At 40.8% G+C, this 23,853-nt stretch overlaps 1 protein-coding gene across 1 annotated transcript; it reads left to right on the plus strand.

The window, feature by feature from the left end:
- Window positions 1-21,729: 21,729 nt before the first annotated feature.
- Window positions 21,730-22,931, plus strand: LOC138915953 (vomeronasal type-1 receptor 4-like). Its single transcript, XM_070224910.1, has one exon. The coding sequence runs from the start codon at window positions 21,832-21,834 to the stop codon at window positions 22,861-22,863; it is 1,032 nt and encodes a 343-aa protein (XP_070081011.1). The 5' UTR covers window positions 21,730-21,831; the 3' UTR covers window positions 22,864-22,931.
- The last annotated feature ends 922 nt before the right edge of the window (window positions 22,932-23,853 follow it).

Here is a 23,853-nt window from a genome sequence, read left to right on the forward strand (position 1 = left end):
GTAATCATTCATTTACATTGCAGTATAGGACTCTAGTGTTTGAATAGAAAACAATCATTGCACTGTTAGGCTTATGGGTTGTTTTCAGTTTGGGACTATTTAAGACATGTTTTGATGACATGTGCCAATTTCTCTTGGCTATTTATGGAATAGTGGAATTATCGGGTGTCATGTTTACACCTCTTTAGCTTTAGCTGATAGTGCCAAAGAGGTTTGGGAGATGTTTATACCAATCTCCCCACCCACCAACAGTGTGAGAGACTCTTGGTTTGCCCACGTCATTTTCAAGACTTTCATTATTTTTTCTCTTCTTTTTTCTTCTCTCCAAAGCCCCCCAGCACATAGTATTATATTCTAGCTGTAGGTCCTTCCAGCTCTGCTACGTGGGACCCCCCCTTAGCACAGGTTGATCAGCGGTGCTAGATCTGTGCCCAGGATCTGAACCGACGAAACCCTGGGCCCACAAAGCGGAGTGTGCAAACTTACCCACTTGGATACAGGGCCGGCCCCATGTCTTTTACTGTTTTATCTTTTTTTTTAAGGCTTCTGATTGATGTGTGATTGTACCAAGTGGTGAATTAAGTTTTATTTTCTGGATTATTATGTAAGTTGAGCATATTTTCACTTACGTCATGGCAATTTGGCAATCACTGTTTGAACTGTGTGTTCATTTATTCTGTCTATTGTTTCTATCTTGTCTTTTTCTCTGTAATTTGTAGTGATTCTCAGTATCAGCTGGACATGTTTCCTGTCTTTATTCTCAATCATTGGTGCTCTCTCTGTCTTTTCATTTGTGTCTGTGTTTGTCTTGATGAAGAGAAAGTCTTAATTTTTAATATAACTTGATATTTCCTCCTTCGTAGGTAATGTTTACCATTCTGTTTTAGAAATATTTTCGTATCCTACGACTGCAGATGTATTCTTTTTTCATTTTAGAAACTTTACAGAGCTTTAAAATTTAGATTCAGAATAAATCCAGAATGGATTTGTTGTGTGCACAGATAGCAAATTATATATTTTTCTAAGCTAGCAAATTTCACTGGATTCAGAACATGTGATATTATGCTTTCTTTTCATTTGCTCTCGCCTCTCCTTGCTCACCTAGGATAACATCACCCCTCTCCCTTGGATCAGTCTCTCCTGTGAAGTGTCCTGGTAAATCTGTGTCTTTTCCTGCCTCCTTCAGTCTTTAATAACCTCACAGGACCACACAACCAAGGTCAGTCTTGGTATCAGAAATCTTCAATGGATCTTTTTACTCAATTATTCTCAAGTTTGAAAGAGAAAGGCATACTCGATCAGGAGACAATTTTCCATGGGCCTCTCAAATTTTTTCATGACTTGTGTCAGATACTGTTCTGGACTACCTCGCAAGGGTTTTTGAATAACTGCTTTGGGAGATGACGATTGTATTTGTTGTGGAGCAAGGACAGATTAATTAGCTGACAAATATAATAAAGATAATGCCTTCCTCAGAAGCAAAGGTTGGGCAGTTGTACTTATAACCCACGTGAAAAGATTGAGGTTTGTTCAGCTTAATGTCGCCAGAAGTGACACAAGCCTACTACGTGTGCAGCATCCTCCTTGACCTCTCTGCACGGCCCTCTTGATGTTATGGGTGCAGCAGGAACAGAGGTGAACACAAAGGTCTTGATGCCTGTTGGGCAACAGTGAACAATGTCTTGTCTAAGTTCCAGGAGTCTCATGACTTCTGCTAACAGTCATGAAAATGGCAGACTAACTTGAGGGTCTGCAATGGGGCAAAATATCGGACACTCTGGATTTCTTGGCAGTCTTGACAGTGAGGATGGGATAGTGGCTGAGCCATGCAGCCAATAGCCTTTGTGCATTGTCATAGTATCAAACGGAAGCGAACTTGATGAGGCAGTTGGGGCCTATCTCCGTCTGTTTGGGCAGCTATAATAAAATTCCACTAACTGGGTGGCTTGTAAACAACAATTTCTATCTCCCGTTTTTGGAGGATAGAGGTGTGGGATCAGGGTGCCAGTTTGGTCATGTGAGGACACTCATCTGGTTTGCAGAGTCCTTACTGTATCTTCACAAGGTGGAAGGAGGCAAGGGAGCTCTCTCAGGCTTCTTTTAAAGGGCACCAATCCCATTTGTTCGGGATCTGTCCTCATGATGTAGTTGTCTCCCAGATTCCACTTCCTAGTACCCCATCTTGGCCAATAAATTTCAACGCATAAATTTTGAGGGGAAATGACTACTCCTTTTGAAATAATTCAATATTCTCTTGTTGTTCTTACGTCAGAATGTAAGAGTAGTTGTTCTGTTATTTGTTTGTGATTCCCCATCCCATAAGTGCCAGAGGGGCTTGTCTCATTCAGAAGGAGCTGCAGGTAGATCAGTGTTAGTGGGACCAATTACCCTTTCACTTGCCCCCCAGAGGCTGGGTAAAGATTCAGATCTAGTACCAGGAACTTTTGATATTCAAACTTTTTGTTATGTAAGTGATATTCTCTTTGTTGGTAAGTTTGATGATTCAGTCTTGAGAGCCTGTATTAGAACTTCTTTTCATCTGTCAGTCAGGATAGCAGGCTGAGAAAACCTTACCAAAATTCAGAGTCCCATTTTCCTACGAAAGTTTATTGGGAGTCTGGGAGTCTATGGGCAGATTGACAATCCTCAACCCTTCCAGCAGTGAAGGCATAATTGTTGTCGCTTTGGCTCCTGATGTTTAGAAGAAGGCCCAGCCCCTACTAGATTTCTGCCATGTGGGAAATAACACAAGGCATTATGAGTGATGATTTTTTCGTTTAGTGTCTCTGGCAAAGGCAGGCAGCCTCCATCTTGAAGCCCCTCTTGTGTTAACTCAGGGCAACCTTGACACAACGATCAGGTATTCTCTTTAGACAGCAGTAGTTAGATTGCTCTGTGCGCTGTCTTCCATACTGAAGCCTGAGTGTTCGAAAGCCTGTGAGTCTTCAGCTTAAGAAATAACAAAAATTCCACTGAGTAAATTTTATGATCAAAGTGCTTTATGCAATGATTCGTGAATCTGGGAGCATCCCCCCTAGCAAACAGAAAGGAGCTCCAATGGGCTACAGAAAAGGAAAAGTTTTTAAAGGCCTAGAGGGGGTGGAAAAAAGGGGAATTCTGTCTAAAGAATGCATTGCTTTGAGAGAAGTAACCCTTTATAGGGGAATCTAAGGAGTCTATGGGGCAATTTGCCTCACTAGAGGTGACGAGGTAATTCCAGTTTGCCTGGTCCAAGTTTACATTCCAAGGGAGGTGGAAACAATTAACACCAACAATTAGGTGTTAAGTCTGGGTTTGTTAATGTGGAGCTTGGCACAGGTGACTCCATTTGGGGCCTGCTGCCTCCTTTTTAACAATTTCTCACTTTTGTGTAGACTCTGAGATAACTGAGAGATATGGTCAAACCTGAATCTATTAGAACTTCTCTCTACTACCACTCACAGCTTTTATCGATCCTTTGATTGGTATCAATAGGCCTTGATGTTGTTGCTTAATCACTGTGGTAGTCACAGCCCATGGCTTCAGGCCCCAAATCTTTAAGTTGGTCATTCTCTTTGCTCCCTCTCTGATGTTGCAGTCTTACGGAGATCATATGCTTAGTGGTTCACAGCTACAAACATGCTTTTAAAACTTTTGAGAGAATGCAACCCACTATGGAGATTATTACAAGCAGGATAATGTCCAATGTTTGCAGTTCATGTTGAAGACACTGTCCTCAACTCAAACCATTGAAAATCAAATAAGTCAAAGAAAGATCCTGCTGACAAAGTCACCTCTGAGCATGTAGCATCATCAACTTTCATCAATGATCTTATTTCTGAGCTTCAGCTTCCCCAGGTGTGTTAATCCAGGTACAGCAGGAGGTGTTGGCCACAGCCCAGAAACCTCCTTGCTCAGTGACAATTGGTATATTATTGATTATATTCTTATAATCAATAGAAACCAATCGACTATTAAGAGCAACTGTGACAAGAAAGTCTAAGGATCTCTGTTGAGCCTCTATTGTTTGAGCAGGAGATTCTGTATATTCTCAAGAGTTAAGGAGAGGTTTCTGATCATTTTCTCATTTATATTTACTCCTAACCAGGCATTATGGCCTGGCCAAAAAAAGAAAATCGTGGGTCACGAACTCATCCGCTAGGTCCATTCTAAGCTGATGATGTATATCCAAGGGAGTCGAACCATAAATTGTGTCATTTTCTTGTGGCGAGTTAGGAGCACAGTTGGATAAGCTAAGAAGCATTGTCCATCAATGCAACAGCCATCTAGGCATTCATAGCCCCAAGGAGAAACTGCATACACTTGGGAAGACCAAAGGCAATATCTTAGGCTAAGTGAGTCCAGTCATTTCAGCAGGTTTAGAAATTTTGACTTTCAGGATGCCATAATTCTTTTAACCTTGCCTGATGATTGAGGATGATAGTGACCTTGATAATTCCAAGAAGTCTGCAAGGTTTTTGTTATGACTCATCTGACGTGTCCAGCGAAATCAGTGCCTCAGTCACTGGAGACTGTGGAAGGTGTACTCCAATTGGGAAACATATTTTCCAAGAACTTCTTTGCTACTATGCAGGCATCAACTTTGTGGCAAGGAAGCTTTCAACTCCTTCTGAAAAACATACATACAACAACAAGAACGTATTGGTAAGCTGTCCCAGGTGGCAGTTGAATGAAGTCCAGCTGCAGGTGCTCAAAGGGTCCAGAGGGAGGAGGTCTGAAGCCTTTTGGGAAAGAAAATAGTTATTTCAGGATCAATCGCCTGACATTTAGGTCTTAGGGGTAGTCTGCTGTTGCCGTTTTATAGAGGTCTCCCTACCAATGTCTATGCCTAATTATACTCATCTTAAATGCACCGTGTGGGAGAAGGAATGTAAAACCTAAAAAATGGGTATGACGGGGAGTGGAGTAGAACCAAGAGGTCATTTGGGTTTCCCATAGCCCTGAATTTTCACTTAATTTACAACCATTGTTTGCCCATCATAATTTATCTGATTCAGGAAAAGTGTTGCCATGTTGCAAGGGCATGAGGATGGTGCAAGTCTGTCAACAAGGACTTACGTTTCACAGGAGCAGAATGGAATTCATCCACATGTGCCACGATCTGTATAGATTCTGTTGCCGCTGTCTTTCTGTGGAAGTCAGGCAGGGGATTTTGCTGATAATCAGATTCAATCCTTTTAGTGTGAGCATCCATTTTCATAAGAGCAATTTTAACAATTAAGAGAATAGCAGTAAGAAGATCATTTGCCTGTCCATTTATGATTCGGGTGTGAGGACATGAGAAAACCCTTTCGTTACCATAAAATAGTAAATTGTGGACAACCCCAAAGGCATATCACCAGCAGTATTAATATTAAGAGATTGTCCTTCTATAAACTGGCAAGTTCTCTAAGGGCCTGGAGCTCTGCTTGTTCAGCTGTTTTAGCTTGCTGGAGGTTTCTCCTTTCAAGGAGTTCCTATTGGGTAGTAATAGCATAATCAGCCTGGCAATTTCCTTTTTTATTTGTACATTATGACCAATCAACAAAGCAGATTCGATCAGGATTAGTAAAGGGTTGTCTCATAAATTAGGATGCATGTCCCAAAAGGAGATGTTATTACCTGAGCCATGGGGCTTGCCTTCAATAGGCAGAGATAGTAATGCAGGAGGATTAAAGATTTTGCAATGTTTGAGATGTAGATTCTGTGATAAAAGCAGAAGGACCTCATAGAAGGTTAGTCAGCTCGCACGGAAGTGTTGAGTCAATTCAGAGTTGAGAATACTTCGGACAGCATGTAGGGTTTATAAAGAAAAGTCATTTGCTAGGGTTAAATATGCAGAGGTTTCTACTAACTTTGCATGTGAACTATAGCCTTTAGACAGCAGGGACACGCACAAGAAACTGATTGGAGTTGTATGCTATAGTAAACAACAGGCTTGTGTTTCTTGCCATGTTCTTCTTTGAACTCTCCCAGGGTCTGGTTATCTCTTTCCTGCACAAATGAAGCAAAATGTTGGAATAGTTCTGTAGCCCTAAGGTAGGTGGTTCTTGCAGCACTTGTTTTGGTCTTATAACAGCCTGCACATATTTATGTCCTGAGGAAAGGATTCAGGGACTGAAATTTGCTGAGTCTGTAAAGTGAGGAAGCCAATAAAGAAATGTTAGCAACCCAAAGTCTGTCATAAGCAGGCAAGCCTAGACATCTGCTAAGATGTCACAAGCTGCAAGCCTAAGAAATTCTTTGATTAGACTAATTTTGGGGAGGATATGGCTGGATTCCTTCAGCACTTAGATTATGACCTAGGGAATGAACAGTGTCTAGAGATCATTTCAATTTTTCCTTAGAGACTTTATGTCCTTTTTCAGCTATCTGTGGCAGCAGCGAAGTGGAAACGTTTATGGCTGCCTCTTTGGTTACTGAGCACAGCAAGAAGTTCTCTACGTATTGTAAGAGGGTCAGTATCCCGCGGGTCAGGAGGATGTTTAAAACTTGGTGGTGTAAGGAATTTGGAGAAATAAGAAGGGGCCTCAGTGAAGGCTTCATGCTGTCCAGGTAGATTGTTGAATGACCCATGTGAAGGCAAAGAGATATTGGCTGTTGGAGTCTAGAGTGAGGCTGCACCAATTTGTACAACAGTGAACTATTTTGAGTTTGCCTGACCCTGTGACAACAGGGTGTTCAGGCTTGGATCAACCGGGAAGCAAGGATTGACTCTCTTGTTAATAGCTCTGAAATCCTGAACAAATTGTCATCCTCTCCCATTAGGTTTCTGACCTGGTCAGATCGGTGTTTTACAGATGGTGGTACAGGGGCTGTTCAGCCCCGCGGTGAGTATGTCTTCTGCTATGGGTGTGAGGCCTTGTATGGCCTCGGGATTTAGTGGATAATGAGGCAACTGAAGAGGAGGTTTACTCACATCTACCTGGAACTTTATAGGCTCTGCACTTTTTATTCTCACATTGTTGCTTTAAAATTTCCTCACAGATTATTAAGCAGCTCAATTACTTTAGAGAACTTTTGTTGGAATTTGTCCCCTTCCACGTCAAGGGCCAATTATAAAGAGCATAAAATATCAGGTTCAGGTTGGTCAGGAAACACTGTGGTGAGGTCACCATTAAAGCAAAGAGTATTAGCCATTTTAATTTAGACAGCAGATCTCTACCTAACAGAATTACTGGGGCTGTGTCACATAACAAAGAAAGATGCATTTCAGTGTCATTTGTACGGGTTGAGATAGAAATTATTTTGAAACTTTATTACATATCTGTACTACACAAACCATTTTTCACTCTGAGTGATTTGCTGTCTTATGAGTGCGGGATCTTATGGAGAAAATGTAGCTCTAGCATCAATAAGTACTTGGCTAGTTTTCCCATTTATGTTCTGTGGCACTTTTTCCAGTTTTACTGAGATATAACTGACACATAATTTGTATAAGATTAAGGTGTACCACATAATAATTTGATATATTTATACAGTGAAGTGGTTATGAGATAAATTTAGTTAACATTAGTTACCTGTTTTTTTTTTAATTTCAGTAATTTTATTGAGATCATAGTGGTTTATACCATTGTGTAATTTTGAGTGTACATTATTACTTATCAGTTTCTGAATAGACGTCATCGTGCTTACCACCACTAGTCTAACTTATTTCCATCACCATATGTCTTTGCCCCTTTACTCCTTTTGCCCCCGGGCCAACCTCCTTCACCTGTGGTAACCACTAATCTGTTCTCTTTATCAATGTATTTGATATCTTCCAGATATGAGTGAAATCATGCAGTATTAGTCTTTGTCTGGCTTATTTCACTTAACATCATCCACTCAAGGTCCATCCATGTTGTTGCAAATGAGACAAATTTGCTTTTGATGGCTGAGCAGTATTCCACTGTGCATATATTCCACATCTCCTTTATGCATTCATCTGTGGAAGGGCACTTGGGTTGCTTCCACATCTTGGCTATCGTGAACAATGCTGCAATGAACATAGGGGGAGGGGTCAATTTTGATGGGAGGAAATAAAAAATCATGTTGTTCCACTATCAGATTCCTATTGCAACCAAATGAAGTTAAGATGAAAAGTTCAGGCATCTGGTGTAATACAAAAATTATAGGAAAGATCCACCTTTCAGAGGTTAATGAGACTTATGATACTAAGATGAAGATGTTTATGCCTATTGGGAGCTCCAGTTAAGACCCCCAGCTGAGGTTAAATCATGGAGGATGAATGGCCTGAAGATAGGTTAGACTGAGCTTCCCGAGAAATGCAGCGTTCACTTCAGCACTTTGAGGACACTGACCATAAAGTACAAGTAACTCCACGTAAAGAAGGAGAAGAATGGTTCAGTTAGTCCAGAAATATGCTGCTGTTTGTCTAGGTTTCATTTAATGATTTTTTTTTCTCTTTTGTCTCATGTCCTCACATTGATATTATAAAAGCTGTATTCACAACTGTAATTTTGTTCGTATCATGTTATTCTGATGTTATGCTACGTGTTGAAGGAGAGGACAACAGGAGCAGGCCCAGATCATGTTAGCCAGGAAGGTTGAAGTGATCTGGAATGCATTTTTAATAAAAGACTTGTAAGATTGGTAAGGAGATGAGAGATAACTCACTATGTCATAAAAAATTAAAAAAAGAAAGAACTCATTGGTCACAAATGCAACCCTGAGTTGATAAGACCAAAAGGGGGATTGTGGACAGATTTTTCGAACCCCTCTCCCTGGTCTAACAGGCAAATCTAGCAAGGAAGCTGCATAGGTCTGAAGTGAGTACCATAAAATCCTGGCTGTGCTGTGGAGCAGCCGTGCAGGCCCGCTTCAGCCTGTGCCAAATGACCTTGCAACCCCACATCTCATGAGTGAAGATGCCAGCTGGACAATTCCACAACAGGAGGAGAAAATGGGGTACCCAGCGCTCCCATTTCCCAGCTGCATTTCTTAGAGAATGAGAGACTAATTCCCTACCCTAATCCTTGCCTCCCTCCATACTTAGATAATGTTGACATCTCTGAACTTTGATGTATAACGAAGTAATTCTTGTTTATGTTACCTTCATGCATAATCTAAGGAAAAGCCCAGATGTACTCTATCCCCCTTTTATACATATATGAAGTGTAGTTATGTCATTTATTTTCTTGTGCTCTTCATGCGTGAGCACTGTTTTGTGAAAGAAATATGAGCTGTGCTTCAACTCACACACCTTGGAGCGTTTCCATCAGAGCACTCTGTTGAAATGTTTTTCCCTGGTGCTCAAATCCTCAGAATCCTTATTGAATAAACTCCTTCACTAATATCACCTACACTCTTTGTTTCAGTTAACATTGGAATTGGCTTTCAAATATGATTAGATTGACAGGTGGGAATGAGTTCATTTCCATTATTAAAGAGAGGACTGATAGTCCCTGGTGTGATTTGGCAATGGAAATATGCAAAATTTCTGCATTGGTTACTCCTAATCAGCCACCCATAAGCAGTCAGTATCTGAGTGACTGTGCATATGACACTTTCAAACATTTTTGGAAAACTAATGAATGGGGTAACGTTGGCTGGTTGCTCCTAATGCTGCTGGACAAAGAAGTGAAAGTGAAACTGAAGCTCAGGGATTCAAATTCCCAGCTGAAGCACAGTGTAAATGCCCTGAAGGCATCTGTCTGTGCCCTGAAGGAGACCTTTATCTCCTGTAGCCACTCAGCTGAGACTGCTGAAAATCAAATGCGGAATCTCCTCCTGAGACTGGCTGAATTGTAACTGCAAGGTGCATTCCTGGCCTCATAAGGTGTCTGTCATTAAAGTGCGGGCAGTAATTGGGAAAAAATAGGATTCTGATAAATTGTAATGTGGATGTGTGGGAAGAGCCTGATGAGGCTAGGGACACTGAGCCCCTAAATTCTGACAGGTCTTCTTTGCCACTGGGAAAGGTCTCTCCGTCTCCATTGGAACTGGTCTCCCCACCCTGAGTAGGATTGGCCTCCCCACCGCAATTGGAATGGCCCCCTACCCCTGGCAGTGGAACATCTGCAAAAACAGCCTGTTGGCTTTTTTACCTTGTCCAAGGGAATAACCCTGCATTACCTGAGGAAACTTTAATGGCCTCTCCTGAAGCAGTTGCCCTGCAAGACAATGCTGATTCTCCTCAGGACCCACTCCCACTACTCCTTCTTGCTCCTAGAAGTATATCCAGACTCAAGTCCCAGTAGGCTCCTAATAGTGAGCTACAAAGTGTGACCCCTGAGGTGGTGCCCTACACTCCAAAAGAACAGCTTGAGTTTTCTAACTTATACAACAGGTCTCCTGGGAACGTGTGTGGGAATGGATATTAGGGCATGGGATAAGGGTGGAATGATATAAAATTGGATCATGACAAATTTATTGGTACATGCTGTCTAAGCAGAGATTCTGCTTTTACACTTTGCAGCTCATGATGTTAGAAACAGCTCTAACAGTTTGGTTGAGCACTTGAAAACATTGCTCAGCAGATGGCTCATCGGGAGTAAATTGAAAATGCCTCCACTCCTTTGAATGTGGAGCAATGGATTCACAGGTGTAGGGCATATTTTCACATGTTTGTTAGACATCGGGCAACCTCCTTTTGAAGCATATGTTAGTGTTTTTGTTCATTTCTACTATTCTGTTGTCTGACTTTTCTTTTTTTTGCTGATTTGAAAGAGGTCTCTATATCTGTGGGATATTATTCTTTTCTTGCTTCCCTCTTTCCTTGATTCTGTCATTGGAATGTTAGAGTGGATTTGTCACGTAAGATCTGCCCACCATACTGAAAGGCTCCACAAGACATCTTTTTCATGAATACTTTGAGAAATATATTGGTGAGGGGAGCCCCAGCATCCTCCAAGAGCTCCTTGATTGCTCTTCTCTCCGAGCCAGTCGTTCTTTATACTGGGAACTGCTGCCACTGAGCTGGGCAACCTAAATACAATGGGAGCAATTGGATCCCGGAGTGGCAGGGCCAAGTGATAGCTGTCACTTCACTGTTAACATGCATGCGGGTGCTTTTCAGTTTGTGACAGTTAGGAGTAATGCTGGCATGTAAGTTCTAGAACACGTTTCAGTGACACACCTACAAACCTATGCTGGCTGTACACAGAGTAGAGGAGTTGTTGGCTCATAGGTCTGCATGTCTTCAGCTTTAGGACATAGTGCCAGATAGACTTGGGAAATGGTTGCCCCAATTTTCCCACCCACCAGCGGCATAGGAGATCCTTGTTCATCCACCTCCTTGTGAACACTTGTCATTTTACTTCAGTTTTTATTTTAGTCTGCTGCTTGGTGTGTCATTATATGAAATAGTGATTTTATTGACATTTCTCTGATTACTGAGGAACTTGGGTATATTTTGATATGTTAATTAGACATTGGGCAACCTCTTTTTGAAGTATATGTTAGTTTACTTTGTCCGTTTTTACTATTCTCTTGTCTGTCTTCATTTTTCTTGTTGATGTGCAGGAAGTCTCTATATCTGTTGGATATTATTCTTTTCTTGATCCTCTCTCTCTTCCCCTCCCTCCATCCCTCTTTCGTTTGTGCATGTGCATTTCTTTATGTAAAAGAACTTCTTCATTTTAATTTATCATATATATTGGCGACAGATTTAGGCTCAGGGTGAATCCACCTCAGCAAAAACAAGCAAACAAACAAACACTAAATAGTCCAATTACAAATAGGGCAACTAGAGCGGGTTGGGTGACTTTATTTAGTGTATGAAACTTGTAACCCTATGGGAAGAGAGTTTCAAAAGGGGTTTAAGGACTGCTACAGATCCATCTGTTTTTCGCTTGCATGTTTGAATAATGGGCAAATGAGTGTGGGCAGGGAAGACTCTAAATATTGCTTGATAAATTTCAGTTGCCATTTTGTAGCCCTTTGTGGTCTAATAAGAGAACATTTTGAAGATGAAGCATCTCAAATACCATCCTTGAGATTTTGCCATTTTGTTTCTTGCATCCGTTTTGGGGCTTCACCGGATCCTACCAACATGCGCACAAGCCAGTAAAGATCTGGCAGCCTGGGTTCCTAGGCCCTGAGAATGACCCCAAATTCTTAAAAAACCTTTTGAAGTTTTTCCCTGCGCTTTGAAAATTCTTTAACTATGGCCCTTAGTTTGGTCTTTGACCAAGGGGTGAATAATACCTTTGGAAACTTTGGGTAATTTTATTGTAAGTGATAACTGATTAGTAGTTTTTTCACACTGGAAAGGCAGTTTGGAGAGAGAAGCAGTAAACATGAGTGCTCAGGTGAAGAAGGATGGAGGGGAGCAGTAAGTCACATCAGTCCTCCTGTCTTTCATTTCAGGTACCCCTGGCGTCTTTAACTTTTCATTAACCTTTTGTAATGAGTCTTTTAATGAAGGTATTTCGGAATCTTGTAGCCCTTTGGGAACATCTGCATACTAATTAAAATAGGCATAGGTATCCCATTTTGTTTGTTTAATTCAGGAACACTTTCCTTCGAGTGCACTTCTTAAGTAAACAATCTCGTCTAATTGGAACATTCCCCATAGTGGCCCTTATAATTCTAGGTCATTTTTAGTAAGATTTTGCCATTTGCCTAGATCTCTCTCTACAGCTTCTGTATAATCCTTACACATGAAATGAGCAATTTGCCAGAAGGTGGCACACTTCACTCTTTAGAAATTCAAGATTCCATCTCTTTTAGCTAGACTTTGTGTCTCTTGTAGCTAGATTCATACCTAAGAGTGACATGTCACAAGGTTGGGGATTGTGTGGCGTTTTACAGTGTATGTCATTGTAGGGCAATTCTTTTTGAGGTTGAGAGGTGACCTAGTGTCAATCTAACCCTTTCTCTGACCGTCTTATCATAACACAGAAGTCCTTGAGTTAGGTGGTATGCACCCTATCAGCTTTTAAGTGCTTGACCAGTGCCTACCAGTTTTTGTGGCTTTATGGCCTCCAAGATCCCTAATAGTTTCCACTAGCCCTTATCTACACAATACAAGACAAACATATGCACCTTAATACACCAGGAGTAGCCAAGAAATGTTACTGCAGACTGGCCTACAAACATACCTGTGCAGACCACAAGCAAGGAGCTGTACCAAATGGAAGGCTTTTATAGACAAAGGGGGAAGACACAAGGAAAGAGCAGATTATGTCATATCTCTTGGGGGATGGGAAGGGTCTATTTGGCAGATAACCTCATTGGTGATAAGAAAATTCCAGGGTCCAGCCACATGGCCTAGTGGTTAAGCTCACGTGCTCCGCTTCAGTGGCCTGGGGTTTCCTCAGTTGGGTCCTTGGCACAGACATGGCATCACTCGTCAGACCATGCCAAGGCAGCATCCCACAGAGCACAACCTCAAGGATTACAACTAGAATATAGAACCATGTACTGCTGGGCTTTTGAGAGAAGAAGAAAAGAAAGAAGAAGAAAGAAGAAAGAAGGAGGAGGAGGGGGAGAGGAAGTGGGGAAGGGGAAGTGGAGGAGGGGAAGAGAGGAGGAGGAGGAGGAAGAGGAAGAAAAGAAGAAGAAGAGGAAGAAGAGAAGAAGAGAAGAGGAAGAAAAGAGAAGAAGAAGAAAAGAAGAGTGGCAGCATATTTTTGCTCAGGTGCCCGTTGTAAAAAGAAAAAAAAAGAAAATTCCAGACTGGTTAAGATTCCATTCCTGGGCAAGGTTGAAAATGCAATTAGGTTTTGTATTAGGCTTTGGTTTGGTGATGATATTGGTTGTTTGATGAGCTGAGTTCAAATGAGTCCATTTGGGAGCTGTTGTTTCTTTTGAACATTGCAGATCTCAGTGCATCCAGAATCTGTGTTCAGCACATGGTCCTCTGTGTCTTTGGGGTTGGGAGGCCCCAACAGAGCATCATACTCACAACATTAACAGTCTGCTTGGAGATTCAACATCTCTAAGCTGGCCTCTTATCAGTGCTGGAATCCCATGGCCAATAACTGCTGTAGAGAATGCAAAGAGACAACTTATCCAGCAATTAAATGAAAGCACATGCAAGAGTCAGCCCCATTCTACTCCACCTGCCCACGTTGCCCATCCTGTGCTGGTTCTTGCACAGATGATGCCTGCACATTTACATCCACTTGACATTTGCTTTCACCAGTGCAAACTCTGCATCGAGTCATGCGGTCCGTAGGCGTTTCCTAATAGTAGCCTCCTCCCTCCCCAGGTGGGTCACACATACTGGTTCCCTTTTCTTCGCCACGAAATTGTGAACTGCCAGGAACCAGCAGGATTTATGTTGAGCTGTGATGGTAGGGTGTAGGGTTCACATGTACTGTGCTTCTTCTCTTTCTTAGTGCTACTGAAACAGGGGTCTGGAGAGAGGCCGCAGCACTACTAGCTCCATGTTAAAAAGAAAATTCATGACCCCTCTAAAAATCTGCAGAACTGACCCTCTTAGAGTGCCATGTCCCAAAGAATCTGCTTCAACAGGATCCCCAGGTGATTCACAGCTCATTACAATTTGAGAAATAATGTTTAACTAAATGATCCTCAATACTGGTTTCCCACTGAGGACCACTTGGGGAGTGTCAAGAAAAACCATCAACTGTGCTCTCCCATCTCCTCAACATCCATTCTGTCAGTTGTTAAGCCTTAGGACTCGTTTCAGGGAGTGGACCCAAACCTCTTGCCCATCGAGAGGGAAAGGGTCTATTCTGCGAGGGTTTTGTCACATCCCCAATATTTTAGCAGGATTTCAGATGTTTCTCAGAGGGAATGTCTCCGAAGACAGGGGATGAGAAACTCACATTATGACCTTCAGATCAGAGCTGTTTGTCCTTGAATGTCTCCTGTGGCAGAGGACAGGGAAGGGGAGTCTTCGCTGCATTCCCAGGTCCTTCTGCCTGTTGTTATGAAGGTGGCAAAAGAAGCTGTATTTGTTTGCTATGTACAGTAACAAGGAAAGGAAGTGAGGGGCTTAAACAAAAGATGTTTATTGTCTCACAGTTCTGGAGGCTGAAAGTTCAAGATGAAGATGTCAGCAGGGCCATGCTTTCTCTCAAGCTCCTAGGGGATAATCTGCTCTAGGCCCCTCTCCTTAATTCTAGTTCCTTGGCTTATGGCAATATTAACTCGGATCATTGCCTGACGTGTTCCCTGTGTGCATGACTGTCTCCAAATTTCTTTCTTTTATAAGGATATCATTAATTTGGATTAGGGGTACACCCTAATCCAGTATGATCTCATCATAACAAATTATATCAGCAAATACTCTATTTCAAATCAGAACACACTGTAAGGTACTGGGGGTTAAGACTACAGCACACTAATTTTGAAAGAACACAATACAACCTTTACCAGAAGGAGTATGTTGGTACCACAAAAAAGGAAACTTTGGCAAATGTGGTTTTTCAAGAGAATAAAAAATAGGGCTAGAGATGAGAGAAGGGAAAATGTCCTTCTCAGGCAAATATTGAGTCCCAGGTCATATGCTGTGTGCTTGCTTGCTCCTGACATTCCAGGATTTTATAACTTGGAAAGCTTTCTTTCTCTATCTCTGAGATATTGAGCCAAGGACAGAATGTTAGTTGCGTGTGGGTATGTTTCTGTGTGTATAGTATTATTTCAGATATAACCTCAGATATATTCTCCAACTTCATAGGAAGTAGGATATACCTCAGTGATGACAACTGTTACATCTACAGATCAAAATAGTATTGGTTATGGGTAATTCCTGAAGACTTTGACTTCATGTTGTCATGGAAATATTTGACTGTTAAATCTGTTCCTGTGTATGTTATTTGAATTTTACTGACATAAGAAATTGCCACCATGTTACCAGACTAACACAACACCCGTTTTATTTTCTTATATTTCTTTATTGGAAATCTGACGGACTTGGCTGAGTATTTAGATTAGGGTGTCAACAAGACTTAATCAGCGGGCTTGGGCTCGATTCTCAAAATTCTGAAGAAGAATGCACTTCTAATATCTTAAATTCTTGGCAGAATTCATTTCCTTCTTCTAGGTTCCTCCTGCACCTATCCACGTCCCATCTTCAAGCCCAGCAATAGCATGTTGTCATTCTCGTGTTTCAAATCTCTTATCTACTCTTATATCCCATCTCTCTGCCTTCTCTTTCTGTCTGAGAGGCTCTTGTAACATCTTGGGTCCACCAGATAATCGAAGACAATCTGACTATTTTAATTTCAGCTGATTGCTAATCTTAATTTGAACTCGTAATTCCTTTACGATGTATCAATCATGAGCATCCAGGTTACATTACACAGAAGGTTGGAGATTTGCCTATAGCATTATATGAGACCAGAAAATTGGTTGCAATAAAACAAAATTACTTTTAAACTATCAATATATCTAAAATCTATTTCCACATTTTACGCCTTCTGATGTTTCATTATACGATAGAGGAAAAGGAGAATATGTCCTTAAAATTCTTCGCTATCTTATTATGTGTCATGTTTTATGGTAAAGCTCAAAACATTAGCTTGTAAGAGCACATAAACTTTAGAATAAAGTGTTATATTTTAGAAATACCACAATAAAGAAAGATATTTTCATTACGTCTATCTTGGGATATAAAAATTCTGTGATGCTAAAGTTTTTGAATCTGTAAGCAGGCCTTTTGAAGGGATGACTTGACACATTTTTTCAACAGCACAGCCTCTCCTGTTAGACTTCCTATTTGATACTGTACACAATACCACAAAAGGGAAGAGAACATACTGTTGAGAGTTCTAAATCCCAAATTTTATGTGCTCGTCTCTACTGTAGATTCAACTTAAGGAGTATTCAGGAACATCTTATATGACCAAGATTGTCGTTCCAGAACTGCAATGAGAAACCATAGGAAATGAAAACGGTTATTGAAGAGATACCAGCAATCCCATATCCATTACAGCATTATTTACAAAAGTAGTGACAAAAGCCAAGATATGGAAGAACAGGTGTCTGTCAATGGAAGAATGTGTAAAGAAGATGCGATATATATGTACCATGAAGTATAATTCAGACATGGGAAAGAAAGAAATTCTGCCATTTGAAACAACATGGATGGACCTCAGAGGCACAATGCTTCAAGAGATAAGTCAGAAAGAGAAAGGATAATACTGTGTGATCTCACTTACATGTGGACTCTAACATAGCCACACTCATCAAATGACAGAGTCAAATGGTGCTTACCAGGGGCCGGGGCTTGGGGAAACAGGAGAGAGGTTGTTTTTGGCTTCAAACTTGCAGCTAGTAGACAAATAGGTCCTGGAGATCTAATGCACAGTATAGTGAATACAAAACACAACGTTTTATTGTAATCATGAAACTTCTTATGAGTCTAGATCTCCATTATTCCAAACACTGAAAGAAAAGATAATGAGGTGATGTGCTAGAGGTACTAGCACTCAGTGATAATCGTATTACAATATGTAAATGTAGCAAATCAATACGATGTACCCTTTGAATTTACACAATGTAATATGTCAAATGTATTTCATTAAAGATAAACATATATGACTCCTTATTTTTTATCATAAGTGAGAGAATAGACACATGAGAGAATCAATGAATGGCCTCATATCTGTCCTCCGCCAGCTCCGTCTTCTTAGGCTCATCCGACCTCGCACTCTACCTCTTTGCCCCCTTGTACATCTTCATCTGTCCACCTGTGACCTTTAGACATCCAATAAAACTCTACATGCACTCTGACCTCGACAGAACCCTTTTGACTTCAGTATTGCACTCTCCACCTTCAGCTTGTGACCTTTTTCACCTCCAAACCTCTGTGACCAGTATTCTAGAGACCTCATTCTAACCCTCCTCAGCCTTTGTCACCTCTGCAAAATCTGTCTTGCATGCCCTCCTTTCTCTTGCCTTCTATCTGCTCTCAATTCTGATATCTTATCCCATTCCCTGGGACTTCTATGCCCTGGCACCCTCTTTCATCCCAGCTCTGAAGTCATACGCATCATCAGTTGCCCCAGAAACCCAGTTTGTACCATGCACTCATTGCATCGAACTCTATAATTCTGGACACATTCTCCTTGTCTTTTTGGCTCACACATGCCCACTGACCTTTACTGTCTTATTGTCCTCTGCCCATTTGGCCTTCTTGCCTGTGCCCACCATTTCCCCTAGTGCCATCTCCTTTTCCCCACATTCTGCCGAAATTCAACTGTTATCATCTACCAAAATCTCTCTACCCTATCTGAATTCGCCTTCCCTCCAAACAATGGTGTTTAAATGAAGCCCCTTCTGGCACTTCCTCACTTTTGACATTAACTTCCCCTCCCGATTAGCATTTTTATTCCCTTGATCCTATCCCCCCTTGATCTCTTCAGATCTCCAAATCTCCCACCTTTCCTTCATTGCACATTTTGCCTGCTCTGTCTTTCATCCCCAGCATTGCACTTTAATACTTCACCAGTATTAAAAACCATTGCCTTTTCTCTTTCTGTTCACTCCCTTGCCCTGTACTCTCTATAACTCCAAGCCCCCTGGCTCTCGGCACCCCCATATTATGTCTTCTTGGTCCTGTGGCCTATTCTTACTCCACTCTATCACATAGGCACTTTCACTCCCCCAAAAACCCAAGTTTCTCAGTATGTGTCTTGACGTAAGATGACAACGCTCACAGCACATTTTAAGTGCTGTGCATTGTAATAAATATGGCCCATGTGATTGTTGCAGGGTTATCAAAACTATAGAGGGCAGCATGGCCCTCCTTTTCAGGCATCCAGAAGTCTGGAAATACAAGTATTCTTCTGTATAAGATCATGTAATTGAGATACACCCATGCTTGGTGACTGTTATTTTATGAAGAAGTGTAATTGTGAGTTTATGGAAGTGTATGTATGTATAATTACATATTTAATTGTAAATTTTATGTGATCAATATGTGCATTAGTTTTTGTTTTTTTTTTTTAAAGATTTTATTTTTTCCTTTTTCTCCCCAAAGCCCCCCGGTACATAGTTGTGTATTCTTCGTTGTGGGTTCTTCTAGTTGTGGCATGTGGGACGCTGCCTCAGCGTGGTCTGATGAGCAGTGCCATGTCCGCGCCCAGGATTCGAACTGACAAAACACTGGGTCGCCTGCAGCAGAGCGCGCGAACTTAACCACTCGGCCACGGGGCCAGCCCCAATATGTGCATTAGTTTTTGTGTGTGCAATTAACATTTTGAGAACATGTAAGTGTGTATATATATAAGAATGTGAATGTGTGACTATGAGTTTGAATGTGTGAAGGAATGTGTATGCTTGTGTGTTTTTGCTTGTGTGTGTAAATGAGTGCATGTAAGATGGATTGTCCAGCATTATGGTTCTGCCAAGTGACTTGACAAGGGGGGATAATAGATCCCTTTTGAACTTGCATCACAGTTGATTTGTTTGCAGGAAAACCTACAGAATTAAATTCAACTTGCAATTTATAACTGTATTTTGTTCTGACCAACCAAAAACATATTTCTTAAATTCAAAAACATAGCTTCTTACTGAAAATATTGTACAAAAAAGAAATAAGGATAGAGGAGTGTGTTGATAATTTGATGGTCTTGAATTAAGGAAGTAGCATTGGCTTATCTGATACTTAAAAGCATGGTGGAATCTCCCCGTTAAAGCATCTCATTCTGGTGCTTTCTATCTGAGGGACTGTTTTAAAAACTTCTCTCACTATTTTATGGATATTTGTATGATTCTGCTTCCTATCACTAGTGAGGGTCACTATTGGTGGAGTTTCCTTACTGTTTACACATTCATTGACATTGAGGTGTGCAAATGAGTGCAATGACATCTAATGTAAATTATTGGTATCATGTCCCTCTTCTTGCATCCTTTTTAAAACACATTTCTTTGAACATAACTGATGATGCAACTTAGCTGTGTGAAGTTAGAAAATAGCTCACTTTAGCTAGAACATCTGGGGGAAATAGAACATCCACTGAGATACACATACCCACTGCCAGTCGATCAAATGTGAGACCTAAGTATTTCCTGCCCTGCTCCATGTGAGACACTGTCTGCCTCCAGGGTTCACGGAAAAGTATGTCCATGCCTCCCACAAACACACCAATAGTCTCTTAAGGGATGTTAGCTAGAAACTTGTAGTTGTTCTTGGTAATTAGCACCTGGGAAGAAAGTTTTGAAAAAATATTCTCAGCTCCCAAGCCTGTTCCTGCCAATGATGCTACAAGTGAAATGATAATTGCGGTTCTGAGGGGAGCTGAGGTCACAGAATCAGAAACTCATATATCAGGGTCTAGCTAATTCTGTCACACATGTACCGACTGCTTTGACCTTCGTGCTAACCCTACCATGCCAGCAGCAGGAAAAAATGGATGAGTTTTAGATTTATTCATCTGAGAGTTAGAACCTGTAAGAGAAGGAGTTGTATCAGGAATCTGGGTAAGTGAATGTAATGGACAAGGCAAATGTTCTTTCATGTACCTGGTCAAGTGCCAAAGCCAGGTATGAAGACGGAATAAATCTTGAGGATAAACTGAGTGAGATATCAAGAGAGATGTGTTCCTAGATCTTCCAGCAATCCAGCATGGCTCAAAGGTAGGGACAGTGGTTATTATGGTTTAATCCAAGTCGTGTAATATTTGATATCTATGTGCTTAAGGACTGTACCTCAGGTGTCAAGCTGCTGTTCAGCTTACTTACAGGAATCATAGACATAATCTTCAGGTTTCTAGAGGTACACCGAGTGTAGCTCTATTGTCGTAATAAAGAGTATGATGAACATACAAAGATCAGTTGATCCTGTGCAGTAACAGTGTGTCTAGCAGCAGTTGCTGGAGAAGAAATGTCTTCTCTAACTCAGTATATGAAGCGCTTAACAGATTTCCTGATAATGTCTCTATTAATTATAGACAGACTTTTCCCACTTAAAGTGAGTAAGCAGCACTTTAAAAAAATATAGCAATAAGTTCAGAAAATATGTTTAGGCTCAAATTCTTCTTTTGATACTTCTGATGCTTTTAAATATTATAACAGTATATTGAGACACCCAAAAATGTATGTAATTTATACACTACATGCTCTTTTCCTTGGCATCACATCATTGCATGTTGCCTGTGTACCTTGTACTTTAATCTTCTTCACAAATCTTTCATTCCTGCTAATAATTTCATCTAACATAGGTATGAATAAATGACATGTATATGATTTGAAATTAGTAATAATTTGTTTCTACCATACACTGTTTATCAGGCATCAGTGTTTCTATCTCATACTTCCTGTGACTTAGACCGTTGTCCTTTTGTTCCTGAAATCAATGCAAACGAATCTTTCTTTTCCATCCTAATGTTGAGGAATTCTTGCATTCGTTAAACTCAACTTGTACTGGGACAGGATCGTGCAGTTTTATCCTGCAACTAGGGCATCTACATTTTATTAAGATCTGTAAAGCTTTAGTCAAAGTCTATATCTGCCTCTCAAATGTCTTCATACATAAGTGAAATCTCATCACTACCAAATTTTAGATAAAAGATCACCGATCTAAGTGGAAACAACAAGATCGAAAAGCAAAACTGAATTTAGATCTGGCTTATTTGAAGAACAAAACTATTAATTTAGTGTATTATGGATTAAATGCACCACTTTATTGCCAGGTTAAAATCCCCACTGTGTTCTCAACCAGTGTGTTAATTTAGATGAAACACTTCACCTCTCTGTCCCTTTGTTGTCCTCATCTTTATAAGGAATGTAACAGTGGCTGCCTCATGAATTTGTGAGGAATAAAGAAGTTACTGCATCTGTGACCTTCATGGCAGTATTTCTTACATTGCAAGTGTTCATTCATGATTCTACTTTCAATTCTTGGAGTCCTCTGAAGGACAGAAAAAACTTTAAGTAATTATTTCTACATAGGATTTGTTGGTAAGTGGAGTAAATTGTATTTCAGTTGACATGATTCCTGTGGCCCACACCTCCTATTCCTCTGCAGGATCCTCTGGCTCAGAAGACAAATATGAGGCATTGAGAAGTGAGAGGATGGCCGCCAGGGATTTGGCAATAGGGACGATTCTCTTATTACAGACTACATTCGGAATTGTGGGGAATTTCTTTCTTCTTTGCCATTATCTTTTCCTTCATTTCACTGAGTGTAGGTTAAGATCCACAGATTTGATTATCAAGAACCTGATTGTAGCCAACTTATTGGTCCTGTTATCTAGTGGAATCCGCTATACATTGTCATCTTTTGGAGTGGATCCTGGTCATCCTGATTTGGAATGCAGATTTTTGCCCTATCTTTGCGCAGTGGGCAGGGGTGTGTCCATTGGCACCACCAGCCTCTTGAGTGTCATCCAGGCCATCATCATCAGCCCCAGGAACTCCAGATGGACAGAGATTAAAGGGGAAGCTCTGAAGTGCATTGTCCCTTCAATTACCCTGTGCTGGGCGCTGCACATGCTGATAAATATCATTTTTCCTATGTTTATGACTATCCGTGGGAGCCACAAAAACACCACAAATAGAAAAAATTTAGGATACTGTTCTACTGTTCGTCATGACAAAACCAGAAACAACTTATATGCAGCATTGCTGTCATTCCCTGATGTTTTCTGTTTTGGACTTATGTTCTTGGCCAGTGGCTCCATCGTTTTCATCCTGTACAAGCACAAGCAGAGGGTGAAACATCTTCATAAGACCAATGTCTCCCTCAGAACCTCCCCTGAGTCCAGAGCTACCAACACCGTCCTTCTCCTGGTGAGCACCTTTGTCCTTTTTAACACCCTTTCCTCCATTTTTCATGCACTATTGGCTCTTGTTAATAATCCCAGCTCCTTCCTCTTGGCGGTCACTTCAGCAAGCACTCTGTGTTTCCCAAGTCTCAGTCCCTTTCTGCTCATGAGCCATGAATCCAGGGTATCCAGGGTGTGGTTTGCCTGGACAAAAAATACAAAATCCTTCAGGCTGGCCCACTTGTCTAGTGGTTAATTTAGCACACTTCGCTTCAGTGGCCTGGGATTTGCAAATTCAGATCCTGGTTGTGGGCCAAGCGTCACTTGTCAAGCCAAGCTGTGGCAGGATCCCACAGATGAAATAGAGGAAGGTAGCCACAGATGTTTGCTCAGGGCCAATCTTCCTCAAGCAAAAAGAGGAGGATTGGCAATAGATGTTGGCTCAGGACCTATCTTCCTCACATAAAAAAGTAATAATTTTTAAAAAATACAAAATCCCCTAATCTAATGAGAAACATGAAAATTGTCTGTATTTCTACAATGTTCATTAGATAGCTCACTCATCCTCCTCAGAGTCCTAAGTACAGTTATGTCTCGCTGACCACAGAATGTAAACAAGACATGCTGAATTTCTTCTTCAAAATAAATAATAGTTTGGAATAGTAATCGAAATGTAATATCACATATTTATCACAGATTGATAAATGTGATTGATTTATCATGTGATTGATGTGCTGCTAATACTTGCAGTAGAGGACTGCAGAATTAACGCAACAATGAACACTGAGTTCTAAAATAATCTGGACATTTTGGAGAAGTCTTTGACTGTGTAACTTCAATCTATTACAGCAAATTCCCCAGAGATGAACTAGGCACAACATTTTTAGAAAAGATGCTTAAAAGTAAAATAGCGTGTTGCTGGTCATAACTGAAACTGAAGACAAGGGTGCTGCAGGGGAAGTTTAGCCAATGAGTAAAGTTTTTTCGAGTGAAATGAGTTTTGTACATTACATCCTTCAGGAAGCAGGAGTCATTTATTTGAAAGATGATGTTGTGGTTGGAGGTAAGCATGTTTAAACATTTAACATTTTCAGGTAGAAATGGCCAGCTTAATTTATAGAGGGGCAAATGATAGCACAAAATTAGATTTTAGCTGATTTTCAAATCACGTGATGTGAGTGGGACAATTTCAAAGACACGAATTGCATGGAATTGGGTTCTGTAGAAGGCAGCGTTTTCTCTTTGG

This window comes from Equus caballus, chromosome 10, assembly GCF_041296265.1.
Source record: "Equus caballus isolate H_3958 breed thoroughbred chromosome 10, TB-T2T, whole genome shotgun sequence".
In the NCBI taxonomy this organism is placed as follows: Eukaryota; Metazoa; Chordata; class Mammalia; order Perissodactyla; family Equidae; genus Equus; species Equus caballus.

Coding starts and splice junctions, on each gene's coding strand:
- LOC138915953 (XM_070224910.1), top strand. CDS start 21,832: ATGATTCCTGTGGCCCACACCTCCTATTCCTCTGCAGGATCCTCTGGC.